The 15,470-nt window shown below is 33.2% G+C and overlaps 3 protein-coding genes across 3 annotated transcripts; all 3 read right to left on the reverse strand.

The window, feature by feature from the left end:
* Nucleotides 1-4,009: 4,009 nt before the first annotated feature.
* Nucleotides 4,010-4,755, reverse strand: LOAG_00680 (hypothetical protein; the record flags this gene model as incomplete). The annotated part of the gene is made up of 3 exons (XM_003136220.1): nt 4,010-4,092; nt 4,353-4,454; nt 4,623-4,755. The coding sequence occupies 3 exons, from the start codon at nt 4,753-4,755 to the stop codon at nt 4,010-4,012; spliced, it is 318 nt and encodes a 105-aa protein (XP_003136268.1).
* Nucleotides 4,756-4,879: 124 nt separating this feature from the next.
* On the reverse strand, nt 4,880-9,804 carry LOAG_00681 (hypothetical protein). Its single transcript, XM_020445510.1, has 13 exons — nt 9,709-9,804; nt 9,008-9,062; nt 8,715-8,840; nt 8,495-8,567; nt 8,333-8,382; nt 8,081-8,177; nt 7,587-7,789; nt 7,318-7,460; nt 6,731-6,922; nt 6,274-6,477; nt 5,940-6,097; nt 5,438-5,617; nt 4,880-5,158 (listed from the first exon to the last, which is right to left on the reverse strand). Exons 2-13 carry the CDS (start codon nt 9,039-9,041, stop codon nt 4,948-4,950), a joined length of 1,671 nt encoding a protein of 556 aa, XP_020304032.1. The 5' UTR covers nt 9,042-9,062; nt 9,709-9,804; the 3' UTR covers nt 4,880-4,947.
* A 2,627-nt stretch (nt 9,805-12,431) lies between these two features.
* Nucleotides 12,432-15,113, reverse strand: LOAG_00682 (CMGC/CDK/CDC2 protein kinase; the record flags this gene model as incomplete). The annotated part of the gene is made up of 7 exons (XM_003136222.1): nt 12,432-12,629; nt 12,937-13,084; nt 13,289-13,452; nt 13,679-13,855; nt 14,333-14,450; nt 14,582-14,741; nt 15,056-15,113. 7 exons carry the CDS (start codon nt 15,111-15,113, stop codon nt 12,432-12,434), a joined length of 1,023 nt encoding a protein of 340 aa, XP_003136270.1.
* Between the last annotated feature and the right edge of the window lie 357 nt (nt 15,114-15,470).

Here is a 15,470-nt window from a genome sequence, read left to right on the forward strand (position 1 = left end):
CCTTTAAAAAAGGGGACAAAAAGCAGCGGGAAATGGTTTTATGAAAGATTCCAAAATTGATTGAATTGCACCTCAAATGTTGTCAAATTATTTTAAAGATAGAGAAAAAAAAGGGAAATCGTTTTTAAAGAGAAAGTAAAAAGAAAAGAGAGGAAGTAAAATTTTAGTCAAAGTTTTCAAAATCTAATTTTTTAGTCAATTTGACCAATGGGTTCTTCGAATTCCTTTTTTCCTGATTTATTTTCTGAATGAAGCAGTGGAAAATGAAATATTGAAAAAGTAAGTTTATAAGCACCAAAGCGTTGACAATTATTCGGATGCTAACGGGACAATTCAGTTTAATTTGCTGATTATTTTGATAATATAACAACTTTGTACTTTTTGCTCATTTCATTCCTGCTAATAACAGTACCTTCAATTGCTAAAAAAATATTTAAAAATCTTAAAAATATTCATTTTATATTTGCTTTTAACAATATTTGACAAGAAAGAACGTTGGATTCAAATTCTGATTTTAACCATTTCAATCAAAATAATAATAACAATGCTCGAAGAAATTAAGCAGACATATTCACTTTCAATAATTAATATTTAAAAGTAATACTTTTTAGCCTTTCATTTTCATTTATCTTTTTATAATCCAAAATTTTCATTCCTTAAGAGATTTATTAGATAAAATGCGACTTCGCTTTTAAGAAAACTTTTGCTTTTTTTTTCATTTTGCTTTTTATTTGTTTTATTTTATTTTATTTTCCTTCGATGAAAAATCTTTTTTACATTCATTTCAAAGTAAGTTTCTAATTTACTGTAAAAATATATATCATGCTTTGCGCATTGGTTTTTTAAAAAACGGCAGTAAGTACACTTTCGGTTATAACAAATTTTCATTTTTTTCAATCTATAGACCAAGAAAAAATGTTTCAGAAATTTTAAAAGAAAAAAATAAAATGAAAAAATGCAAATCAAATAATGCAAAAAAGATGTGCGATACATGAAGCGCAAATGACCAACAATTGAAATTTTAATTTTCCATTCGTTTCGATGTCATTTCATTTATTTTGTAAACGAATATTTTTCTAATGACCCATACAAATAACAACTCTAACTTATCCGCATACACATGCACACACACACACACACACACACACACACACACACACACACACACACACACACACACACACACACACACACACACACACACACACACACACACTACTACTACTACTACTACTACTACTACTACTCTCTCTCCTCCTCCTCCTCTCTCTCTCTCTCTCTCTCTCTCTCTCTCTCTCTTCATTAATTTGATGGTAGAAGTTTACGTAGGAAAAAAATATTGGAAAAAGGAAGTGGGAAAAGAAAATGGGGAAAGGAGCATTTCTTTATAGCGGAAAATGACGCCCATCATTGAATGTGTATCATAATAGAGAGAAATGAATGATTGTCAACTAACAAAGCTGAGTTGAAAGAAGAAATTTGCTTCTATTCATTAAATTTCATATCAACAGCTAAAATTTGTATGAAAAATGTGATGACATATTGGATACACGTATTACAGCTTCTGGCAATGAAGAAAGGGACACATTCAATGCTATGTGGTACCATAGAAATGTTACTAAAGAATTTCCCAAGATTATCAGATAATGCATAAGTTGAGTGAATGGTAAGTTTCATTTCACATTTTAGCAAGAATACATTTTCCAGAAATTAAATGAAAGCTTCCAAACATGAATGTGATAGGCGCAAGTTACCCGTTACTCTTACACTAATAACATATTCATTGCAACCACATGTTTTCACAGCAAAAAAGTAGGATAACTGCAAATAGTATCAACTAAAGTTCATTGTAGTTTAATAATTTGATATGAAATGAGTAGCTGATACGTACGGTTAGTTCCACTTCGATAATTAGTTCTACTTCGATAATTGGCGCATGATTGTGTACGAGCACAAGAGCGCATTGAATGATTAAAAGCCATGAGCTAAAAGGGGCTAGTAAACCAGTAAATTACTAGCTAATGAAACTGAGCACATGATGCGCGGAATTTCTCTCCTGGCCATAAGTAATATTTGTGGCTTTCAAATGGCCAAGGAAAATATCGCTATTCCTAGCTTTATCATGCTTACTGGGTAATTGATTTTCAGGAAATGAGCGAATTGATAAACTAACTAGTCAATAACTTATTTTCCTGCCATAGGTAATCAATTTAAAGTTCTCTGTTAACTGCAATAATTGTGGCTTTCATATGGTCAAGGTTTTTTTAAACGTTTGAAAGAATGCACCAGTGTAGTCGCTGAGTGAAGGACAGAAAAAATTTTCTTCGTAACAATAAAGACCGCTCACGGAGCAAATATCTTTAAATGAAGACTTGTTTAATTTCTAAAATTAGTGCTTCTTAAGCACAAAGAAGTAATGTTTTATTATTTACACCGGGAACCTAATCTGTAAATTGTCAAGTATTCCAGAACTGTAGAAAGGTAATTTGAATATATTTCAGTATTCACTTTGATCTACTATTTTAATAATTCACAGGGAATGAGATTCTTTAAAACTTGTAGATGATCTCAAAGAAATATCAACATTAGAAGAATTTTTATATAGCATTTGTAATGCGATTCAGTAGGATTTTGCCAAGACTTTTAAGTTAAATGCCAATGAATGGGATTATTTCAAGAGCTATGCATATCGAAAGCATATAAAAAGTTTGTCATGCATATCGAAAGTTGAAAGTTTGTAGAGGTGGATGGCATCACTTCTGAACGTTTGCTCTTAACTCTCAAAATAATCGAATTTTGGTGGTTAGAGATTTCGCTGTCACTCTATCTTTCTAGTTTAATAAATAAATAATAAGTTAGTCATTAATTCACAAATATTAACAGACACAACAGATTTTTGAACAAAAAAGGAAAGCAAAATATGGCATAAGTCTTTCCTCTTCAAGAAAAACCGGTCTTCTAAAAATTAAAAAATCGGATTTTAAAAAAATCTAGAATTGAAAAAATCGAAAAACATTTGTGACAGATAAAAAGAAAAGAATTTATGAAACACTATTAGGAATAGAAATATAGTTAAAGGCTCTCATCAAACTGCATCGTTAGCAATCTCGAAAACGCCAAGCAATGATGAGCAAAAGTAAAGTACCGTAGCAATGCATTCTTCTTCATTACTTGACAGTTGAAGTGTTAAATGGGAGTCGAAGTACAAACAAGAGATAAATTATGTCAACCTGCAAAAAATCCCAATGTGCAGCATTATTCAGGAAGACCGGAAAGCATTACAACAGGTGTTTTTCGGGATGTAACCCTTTTCCTTTTCCTTTCACTCTTTTCAAATGGACTCCCATCAGTTCTCTCTCCTTCTTCCTCTCTTTCTACCTATCTTTCTCTAACAGTTTTATAGTTTGCAACTATATAAAAAATCTGAGATATAACTTAAGATTTGAAAATTGTGAAACTTTTGAAAGCTTTGGTCTCTAATCTCTAAATTCTGAAAGCAAAAGAAAACTGTGAAAACAAATATACTCAAAGAATATTTGTCACAAAAAATTAATTTTCTCTCTTGAAATGAAAAGGATATGAAGAATTATTGGAGGACGAGACAAGTGACAGATATACAATGAAATGACATTACTGATCGATGAGCTAATCTTTTGGCCGAGTAGAAAGTTGCACTTAGTTCCAATCAGAATTACGCGACAAATTTACTGGCTTTGTCCGGTTTGTGACATCGACGAACTTGACCGCTTCTGAAACACAGATGGACTGTTGCTTGGGGGAAAAAAATAAGCAAAGTAAATATTACCATAATTTGATGTTTTAAAAAGAAATATGACAGAAAGATTGTCAAATATTTTGTTGAAATTGAGTGTTTGAAAGATGTTGCTCTCTGTATCTAAAAAATGTAAGGCATTGTTACAGAGTAACATCTCTTCTACTGCTTTATGGCGCCCATGTTTCATGTGGCTATGACTCGGAATCTGAATACCGAGATCGATGACTGGCTGTACTAGGTATTTGGATAATGTACTTCGAAAATGTCATGCGGCACGAGTTCCATCGTTTTTACATCTTCTTCTTCGTTCTTTTTGCCTGAGAATCCATTATTTTATCATTAACATTTAATGTTGAGTTCATCCTAAATGTAACTACAAGTGCGCAATTTGTTCACAGAATGCCACAATCTAATTAGTTTAGTCAATAATTTAATTAAACTAATTATCACTAGTGATTAGTGATACAGCAAATAACAGATAACCTTAAACGATTACGTTTTGATATTTTATTTACAAAAACAACGATCCAAAAAGGATAGACACTGGCAGAAATTGATTTGGGGTTAGGGTACTTACACCAGTGATGTTCGGAAAGTAGCACTATTGATAGACCAAACGTAAATAAAACCGATAAAAATCCCAATATAATATATGAAATGTGTAAAGCAAACAGGCGTCCTGCAATTCGTTTAATCTCCTACTTTCCATTGTGAAAAATCTTTTCCGGATATACAAACGGATAAGTTTCTGGAGACAATTTAACTTTCACATTTTCTAGTCATGGTAGACGCATCTATGTTAAAATCAAAATCTGAAAATCTTCAATAAATTGTGTGCATTGTTAACCTCGTAGCTGAAATTTTTTGACTGTTTCAATGAGAAGAGCCGTATAATTGGTAGAAATAGGTACTTCCTCACATACCGCACCAACATCAATGAATAATGTAATGGCAACAATTGACCGCCAAGTATATCTCATTTTCCTAACAATAATTAAAACTCCAACATGTGTGCCGTATTTCTAACTTTATCCATGTATCTTAAAAAATTCATAAAGAGACCTAGCGCTCATCTTCGATTTATTGAAATGGAGTAGAAGAAAATGAAACAGAACATTTATCGGCATTTTTCTACAGTATGTACAAAGTGAACAGGAAGGAAGGACAATAAATCATCTTAAAATTCTCATTTCTAAAACGCCACATTCATCCGCATGATAATCGATTTGCTCAACTGTAATCATTGGACGTGCAGTTGACGGATCCCAGCTATCCTTCGACCATTCTTCTGGTAAAGCACTTCCAAACATTCCAAATACGGCAGCAGAAATTAAGAGAAGGGCTGCTAACATCAAAAAGATCACTCGCCACTCATCAGCATTACTGAAAATAACTGAAATCATTTCAGTAAAAAAAGGAAGAAAAGACAAAATAAAAGTCACCATAATCATATATCCTGCTCAAAACTCATAAGAGTGAAAGATATGCAAATTTAGGATCTTGTTGTCCCTTGCGCATCTACGAAATTAAGTCATTAAATATTTTAAAAGACGAAAAATTAAACACCAAATTATAATCGAATTGTCACCACAATCATACATCGTTCATCAAAAAAACCAATATCATTGATTTGATCCTTATATTTAAGCATGAAGAACTAACTTTTCTTCCACAAAGAAAACAGCAACAGCAGCTGTGAAGAAAAATGCAAATCCAGTAAAAAACCGAATATAGGAAACTATAAATTGTCCAAAAAAACGGCCTACCAATACCGCACTACGGTAAAACCCGTAAACAGAAAATGACAAAATGCATAGAATTAAAGTGAATGCCGCCACGGCACTGAAATCAGACAATTTCACATGCTACATAAAGAGGATAAAATAGCTTAAAAAAGTTGACAATTATTATTAAAAATAATGCAGTCAATAAACCATGAAGCTGTTGTGAACTTCGAGATCAGATTCATAACCATCATCAGATCCATCATCAACGTAAATATGTGTGCGCTTGCACTGTCTGTCTGAATTTCATTAGCAGAATCTCAATAATAATTGTTGAAATTCTGCTAATGAAGCAGTTATCTGCGATGGGCCTTGATTTTGGAGTCAAATGTCAGAGCAACTTAACAAAGACCTGCGGAAAAATGTAAAATCGAAGCTACCTGTGATGAAATGTGCCGCCAGGAGGAAATATTGCAAGGAAAATAAAAATCAGTGAACAAATAACAAAAGAGATACTATTGAATGCTAGTATTGACATCCTCTCACTAAAAAGTTTCGCAAAACGATGCCATAATCCATGAAGTTGCGTCGTTATAAACTGGAAAAAAAATCAAACAGTTAATTATCAAACATTAAACAATCTAAAATTTGAAAAAGCTTTAACAAAATTTGTTGTTCTCTTCAATCAGATGATATAATTTGCTAACAAATGATTGTAACTTGACGAAATCATTCACATCTTTAGTATACATGAAAGGACATTAATTCTCATACCATAAACAAGAAAGGCACGGCAGCCAGTAGTGCGCAATCCGCACGAGTTTCATGAACAATCAGCAAGCAGTATAAGGGCAAAAACTGAACAGCAACCGATACCACAAGGAAATAGCTACAAGCAGCAATCCAAATCGCCCAAACCGGAAACGACATTAGCAACAGTCGGCTAGGATTTTCTGCCAAAATTCGGTTGTATTCAGCCTATAAAAACCGACAAGTTTTGGCATACAAACAATTTAAGTGAGTTCTAATTCATTTAATAAAGCTTGTAAAGACATCAACAATAATTTGCAATTACCACTGACTTTTGGCGTCAAAGATGAACAGTTCTAATACAGTGCGAAACCTCATCTCATGGATTTAAAAGGCATTTTGGAATTCTTATCCATCACAGAATCTCTCAGGCACCGAAGAATGAGTGAATAACAATTTCCTGAATGTATGCAATGTAAACCTTAATTTTTCCTGCCACAATTTTGTTCAGTTCAAGTCCATTTACTGAAGAGTGATATTGTGGCTTTTCTCGAAACATTGCCAACCAAACTAATGCCAGTAAAAAGGTTAGTGCTGCATGTATCAGAAATGGTGTTCGATAATCATGAGCGAATATAAGAGACGAAATCGGCCAACTAATTAAAGGTGCCAGCTGCAAATTCATAAAAATTTTGCTATTCAATGCAAGAAAAATACTACACATTCATCTTTAATGAGAATAATCTTAATAAACTTATCCCAGATAGATATAAATTTATCCCTCTGACCAGATCTACCTGGTCATCAGCATAGTCTTTTCGTTGTGACAGTTCGGACAGAACATAAATAGATGGCTATGAAAATTGTTCAAAACATTGATGTTCAGAACCCTCTTTTAGCTGATCAAATAATTAAACTGCTCCTAATCCATAACGTACGGCCTTAATCCTGTCAACAAGCAGCATTTCTTTTGTGTTATTAAACTTTTTGGAAATATTTCTTGTCATGCTCCACTACTATTTTCAAAACTTTATATTTTTAAGATTTCCAAAAATGAAGTTAACTAACCTGAATGAAAGATGTACAACAAACCAAAAATAGAAATTGCTTTTTGAGAGTTCCCCAATTTGCCGTCACTGAAGCGATCATTGGATAAACGTTGGCAAAGACCAAACCCTGGATAAATCGCATGCAAGCTGTTAAATATCGGCCTGAACTATAAAAAATTTTGAAACAAAATTAATGAGCGACTTCCAAACAGCTGTATTTCTTACAAACATCTCAAATATGAATTTCACTAAAAATAAACACTGTATGACATGCAAATTCATAATTACCGTATTTAATTTGAGGTGTTATGGCAAGCGAGGCAGTTGCTACAGCTGATACAACCATCATAACAGCAAAAAATCGACGACCACCAAATGACCGAAGAAACCAAGAAGTAGAGAATGATCCACAAAACATTCCAATGCCGGGAGAAGTCCAAATCAAAAAGTGCTGCATTTTCTCCTCCGGTGTTCTGTGTGCAATACCTTCTCTTCAAATGCATTTGTAGTGAGACTACTCGTGAAATTAGCTTTAAATTTTATAATTAAGTGGTGTGTTATATCGATAAAAAAAATCTTTAAGTGAAGAATATTGAAAACTATCTAGCTATTTCATCCACAGAACCTTAATGCCGATACGAAAACTGATCTGCAACGTCAGCCGATAAACCATTTCATTCAATTAATTCACTTATTTGTTCGATTGTTTGTCGAAGGTCGAAAGCTGAGTAAACTATCAATTTTTATGGCACCAAATTTGTATGAACTGGAAGTAAACTGACATTTCAACTTGCTGTCTCGATTTTTCACCGCCATCTTTCAAATTGCCATCCCACTGCCTGTCCTTGTCGAGCTGTAGGCCATCTTTATACGTCAGCTCTAGAAGTAAAATAATATTCAAAGCGTAGGAAAACTTTTTTACGAAGTGTAAAAATTTTTAAATGCATATTACGAATTCTTCCCAATGTGAAAACGTTTCGGATGAGTTTTTCAAAAAGTTTCGTGAAAAAGAACAAAATAAACTGGAAACTTACGTTCGCTATCTTTATGACTGTGAAGGATTGGAAGATCCACATCAATCGATCTAGAAAATAAGCTATAAAAATAAATCGTTAGCTTAATTCAATCTAAAAGATCCCGAAAACAATTTTCTCAACAGTTTATGAGTAACACACGAAAGAACTAAAATATATCACCTAATCGTTGTCCTTTCTTCATTTGCACTTATATCTGAGAACACATGCCCAGGAGCAAACGTTACATTGTTTGCTAAAAAAAAAAAATTACTTGAAACTATAACATTAAACCCAGATAAAATATAGACACTATAATAACCATTTTACTAAGAAATATATGTTCCTTGAAAAGGTGTGGAATTCTGTTGAAAATTTATGAACATTGTGTTCCAAAAATTACTTCCATATGATTCAACTGTTTTATTAAAATTGAAATTTATTGTTCCCAATATTTCCATCAAATGTCTGTTCTTTATATCTGAACTGCCCAAATTGCTACCGCTGGCAGTGCTTCGTAAAAATCGTCCTGAAAAACAGGCAGGAAATATCAAGTGCTATAGTATTTATCATCTTAGCTACTAAATGGAGAAAGTGATTTCATCACACATCTCGGTGTGGTCTGGCATGCACCTTGAAGCAGTACAAAGGTTCTTCAGTTCTGATTGCGATTATGAAAAAGAAGATATGAAATACTTTTTTCTACAGAAGATAGTTGTGTCAAATGCATCGATCTCCACAACTGAGTATTCTGCAAAAAATAAACTAATGAGTGTTTTTACATTGCATATAAATAATCTAACAAATTAAACTACTTCATGATGGCAACATTATAATTTCGAGCGGTCAATAGCAGTTTCCATTTCTCATTAATTTCTTAAAAATTTAGACAGCAGAATAGGATTTTGGAAAACTGATAACTACTGGAAACAAAACAGAACCTGCTTCAGCCATTCTATTCTAAGATTTAAAGATATGCGGAGATTTTCAAAGTCAAACTCTTTCAGTATGATTGGATATCTTAAAAACTTATGCATGAAGTATCAAAATTATTACTTGAAAATTCAATTCCAGATAAAAACTAAGCTGCAAAATGCTTTGATATCATTTATTTGATGTGTTGCAAATTTATCACTAAAAATTAAATTTCTTCCTTATGAAGTCTGCAAGTCATTAATCTACAACTAAAAAGCTCGACAGTTTGAATGGTATTTCCGCATAGCACATCGTTTTAAATGAGACACGCCATGCCACATAGAAGTCGAAGTTCACACAATCTCTGTTGACTATTTAAACCGTTAGTGGAACAAGATTTCATCTACTATAAAGAAACGAAAGAATAAACTTAAAGACGAATAAAATAATAAAGGTAATGAAAATTGATGAAAATAAGTAACCTGATAGTCATCGTATATCACAGCAATACTGTAGAGGATAATATTGGCGAACAAAATACTTAAACAGGCAATTAACAGTACCAAGATAAGATAGCGAATATTATTGACAAAACAACAACAAGTGAGCTGTGGAGATTTTGGCATTCGCTAAAATACATTTCCAGTCATTAGTAATATGAAATTCTTTAGACAGCACCGACTGTAAATGAACGAAACAACAGAATTATTACATTTGGCATAAAAACTGATCATTCAAAAACTTCCTCCCTTTCTCTTTCTTTCAGTTTTTGTAGAAATGGCGGACGATATATGCAAAAATTTTAGCAAAAATCTATTAATCAAGGTAAATAATCAGGTCTTGAGCGTTAATTAGAAGTAAAAATCTTCAACTTCGACAGTATCTAGTACCATGCACTCATGGTACCATGAGTAGGCTACTAATTTATCTCCAATAAAATTTCTTTTATTTCAAAACAGTCACGTGTTTCACGAAAAAGATTTGAGGACTTGGGAAATATTATTTTCGCTAACATTAAAGACAACATCTGAAATGCAAATCTTCTTAAAAAAAAAAAAAAAAAAAAAAAAGGAAGTTAATGAATGCAACCATGTTATTTCAATATTTGTGATACATAAAGAAGGGAAAAGTATTAAAATACTTAATAGCAATGACAAAAACTTTCGAAACTACTCAATTTATAGTGTATTTTCGATAGTACAGTTTAAGTACTAATGAATGCCACCTGCAACAGAAATAGAAAGGGACGAGTTTTTTAGGTCTAACTAACGGGTGACAATAGCAGTGTAACAAAACAAGTGGCGACAGTTGATGGACGAAGAAAGGTGATGAAATAAGAGATGAACGCACAATGAAAGGATCAATCCTTTCCATTTAAACCTTTTTTTTAAATACGAATTACGTTGAAAGTCGCACATATTCCACGAGTTTATGTTATTATCTATCAGTTACATCAGATAAAAACTGTTTATAATCCATGGTCGTTCTCCGTCCTCAATAATAGCCAGAAAGTGACAAGCAATGCTGACCATACGAAAAAATCGTGGACAATCTTCCCAGGTATATTCAACAATTTTTACTATCTCTAATACCTAGCTTCTTTTCTCTACACTAAGTATGTGTATTTCAAAATGACTCGGATCAAGAGACAGGTGATTAGTGTATAAGATGAAGTTAACTGATAGCAATTGATCATATTCTGCAATTCAAAAACCAATAAAGCAATTGTATGGCCACTTCTTGAATAGCACCGAAAAATTTTGCAACCGATGAGGAGTTTAATTTGTATTTGGTCTACAACATACTCCACAAAATCCACTTTTGATAAAATTCCAGCAAGGCTTATTCCTTTACTACAGATACTTAAGTAAACTTTGAGTCTGTAGGTGGAACGTGAAATAAACCAGCTTTGATCAAAGCTTGATGTATGAGATCGATTGATTGAGTCGTTTGTATTAAAACAGTATAAGAGAAAAACGTTTAGCATGAATCATGTCCGACTACGGGAACAAGAATCGAACTTATCAATAGCAGATCAGTAAATATCATTGAAATGAATATCAATTTCCCAACTAAATTGACCAGATAAGTGGTAGTCAAAACAGGAACATATCCTAACCTTCACCTGATTACAACAAACGGAAATGTGTTGGAAAAGCGATTTAAAATAACTGGAAAAATTCGGTCAAATAATAACATTTTGCTATAGGGTGCAAAATGAGAGAGAATATTAAGGAAAGAATAACGGATGAAATGAAGTGATTAAGTGAAACAAAGAAAAGGTGAAGGACTGCTCAGAAAAGGAACAATGAAATAATCTTTCTGATGAGTTTAATTGGTTAATTATTAAAGGGATTCAATTAGATTAATTTGAATTTCAAACAAACAAGGCATGTTGAAAATTAAATTTGAATGAAGTGAAATTCCCCACAGAAATATTTATCGGCTCGACAACAGATGGAACGAAAGAATAGAGTGAATTGACTGAAAGCTAAACTCCATACCAAACGAGATCTACAATGGAGTGTGGTAGAGAAAACGCATGTAGACATATTACATGTGGATGCGCAGGACTGTGATATACTCTACCTGCCACAAAGGTGCACAAACTGGCAGGGTGAAGGGAAGTGAGGGGAACGACTGTAAAATGTAGCGACCCAACACCGCTTCACATTTCATAGGGCCAATGATCGATCCATAGACATTCTTCTTTACCCGTAACAACATAACAACAAGGACAGGCTTATGAAATCAAGCAAACAAATTCTCATGTTCGGTCGTTGTGAGGTGGATCAATTGACTCATTACAAAGGTCAGGAAGCACGAACTTCTTAAGTGTAGGAAAATCACGATTGTTTTTTCTACGACAGCACAGCAGTCGAAGAGATCACTGATTATTGTGGCAGACCAATACATAGAACGATCCAAATGAATTACGAAAGTTGCATTTTGTAAAATTTCGAAGCATTCCATTTCAAGGAAGGTAATTTATTTCAATTGGAATAAAAATATCACACAAAATAAAGAGAAGACAACAAAACGGATAAAATGATACAATGATAATTGCATTCGAGGAAATGATTTCATTTCCTTCATATTTTCATATCGTTAAACATTGTTGAATTATGTCAAATGAATATATTTTAGCCTAAATCACTTCTCTAGCAAACAGTATTTTATGTATAAAATTAAAATGGCGCACAAATCACACTTCTTTACAGTACTTACTGGTACTTGGGTACTCCTCTGCAGTGAAATCTAGATTCCAAGATCTAGCTGGCATTGGTAACGTACCATCGTAGTTGGGATCTGGTAACTTTGAACGATCCACATCAGAATAATATGGATGTTTGAGGAGTTGTTTGGCTGATACACGCTTGGCTGGATCGTATGTAAGTAAGAGCTGAAAGCACTAGAAAAGCAAACTACTATTGCATGTTAGCAGTGAACTTCTGTTACTATTTTTGGAGTTTCAACATTTTTCTGTTCTCAAGCTAACCTTGATAATGTCAAGTATTCCAAGCATGAAGTATTACTAAATTATGTGTCAGGATGGCAAGAGTTTTCAACGTGAGAACTCACAGTTTTCATTATAAAAGTTATAAAATCTTAGGTTTTAATAATAAGATATGGGAGCAACTCCTACAAAGCAAATAACAAACTGAATTTAAGGAGCACAAAATCTTCATTAAGTGAGCCATTAAACAAACTCGAATTACGGCGATGCCGATGGGATCCACGTAGGAGCTGAGCAAATTATCAAAATGATCATCTTCATAACGAGGAAATACAATAGTTGAATAAAATGGTAGTTCCGATACTCCTTTCCAGATCTCTTCTGTGGGCGTTTTTAATCGTCTGACAAGGAATTGTATCACAAATCATCATATTCTGCCATGCAAAGAATGCGAAATAACAGAATTAGAATTTCTTAATTGATAATTTTACGGAAAATATTAAAAAGTGCATTTAAAATCCTTCTGAAGTTTTAGAATTTCGAATCCAGCTGATAAATATAATATATTATAATATTTATTGATTTAACAAGGAAAAAAAACGAACGAAAATATTTCTTTTATCTGACTCATTTGTGATTGTCCACGGAAGAGAACATCTTTCGTGGCCATTTCTGCAAATATACATCCAATACTCCACATATCGATTGCTGGAGTGTATCGAAGTGTTCCAAGAAGAAGTTCGGGTGCTCTGTACCATTGCGTTGCTATCTAAATTTTAGATACATTCAACAAATTAGAACAAACAATGTTTCATGTAAAGCATTAATAATGCTAAAGAAAGGATAATTAATAAATGTATCAAATCCTGAAGGTCTGTCATCTCACCAAAATTCTTTGTCTCAAACATTTTAAGCCTTGTAAAAACATTTTTTAAAGCTTCGTATTCTTAAGTAAGTCAGTCAAAAATCTAAATTAGTCATGAAGGTATGCGCACCCTACTTGTATAAGCACGTATTGGCATGCTGAACTCTCTCGCTAAACCAAAATCGGCAATTTTGATAGCACCGTAAGTATTAAGTAAAAGATTTGATGGTTTCATATCGCGATGCAAGATGGCTCGCTGATGACAATAGCACATTCCTTGAAGGATTTGATATTGAAATGATTTCTGCTAAAATACATTAACATTGTGGGAGCCGTTAAATTATATTACTGGCTTGAGTGTGCATTACTATTCATCACTGATTTAATAAACATCTTTGTAAGACACGAGGTCCCACCTAGTTCTGAAAGCTTTTTTTTAGCGCAGCGGAAATTTGCTTAAAACGTATTACTTTTAATACGCTTCGAAGTGCAATCAATAGCCTTGTTTCGGATGGATATCGTCACCGCTAGTGACTTTGTCATTTACTAACTACTTGGAATTTAATTCAGTCTGTTCATTGGCGGTGGTAGGATCGTGTGATTAACAATACAACCGGACATTAATCTTTCAAATGAAGTCCACAATATTATGTGATCAATCTCTGCTTTTTTCTATTCTCTAGTTAGATTGCGTTGGGTACAGTAAGAATTGATAATTAAACTTCAGTTATGTAATAAATCAAATGGTGACACAAATAATGCATGTTAAAAAAGTAAACGTTACAAGCCATCGTTCCATGAAGATATTCCTGGGTAACTGTTTCAGATATTTCCACAAATCGATATACAAAAATTCGAAAGCCAAATGTACATTTGTCTCATCAAAAATTACTTCTTCAAGTCTGAAATCGTACAAGCAAAAATACAACGTTAAAAAAAAGAAAAAAAGGACTCCCGCTACACTTAACAAAACGGAAATGCTTTGCTCCTCGATATTTAAATAACAGAAATTATTAAATGCCTGCTCACTAACCGTACAATATTTGGATGATCCAACTCTCTCATAATTGATATTTCACGTAAAACAGCGGGTTTAAGCATACCGTCAGGAGTTCTATCGAAACAAAGACGCTTCAAAGCAACGAGTTTCCCGGTTCGAATGTCAACTGCTTTGTAAACCATGCCGAAACTACCTCAATTAATTAGTGCTTTTCGAACTAATTCTACATATGTTCATCTTAGAGCAATTTCATGATTAGATAAAAATAAAATGTATAACAAAATATGCAACTCGTAATCATTGTTTAAGACGGCTCTGTAATCCTTTTCTAAAGATCGCATTTGCCATGAAAAAAATAATGCCACTGAGAGAGCACGATGCACTGCTATTAAACAGCTAGTGGAGATCCTCCCATCACAGTATATTATTAAAATATTCAAAACAAGCTGATTTGCACTAAGCAGTCCAGTCTACAGTAGCAATGATGCATTAAAGAGAAATATTCACCTTCACCGATCTTCTCTATCATGGAATAATACTTCAATCCGTCTTCCGAAGTGGTCATATCCAAACAATATACGTGCAAATAATTTCCCCTTCAAAGATACATTTCAGTCTGAATTTGAAATTGAAACAATTTATTTGGTATACTAGATTTAATAAATTTTAAGATTTCCAAATTTGTTAATTAAAAAATGAGTTGTCACGGTTATCATTGGAAAAGCCTACGGTATTAAAACAGCTTTGAAAGAAAGTACAGATATATTATTCATAACTACACAGTCTTCTTAGAACTATCATTACTCGTCATCGTCCTCCTGGCCCCATCTGAATTTCACAGGTTAATTTGCTGAGAAATCTCAACTTATCCGAACTTATGACATAAATCACATTGTTGCGTGCCAACAAAACACCACCCTCC

Source organism: Loa loa (genome assembly GCF_000183805.2).
Source record: "Loa loa unplaced genomic scaffold supercont3.10, whole genome shotgun sequence".
NCBI classification, from domain to species: Eukaryota; Metazoa; Nematoda; class Chromadorea; order Rhabditida; family Onchocercidae; genus Loa; species Loa loa.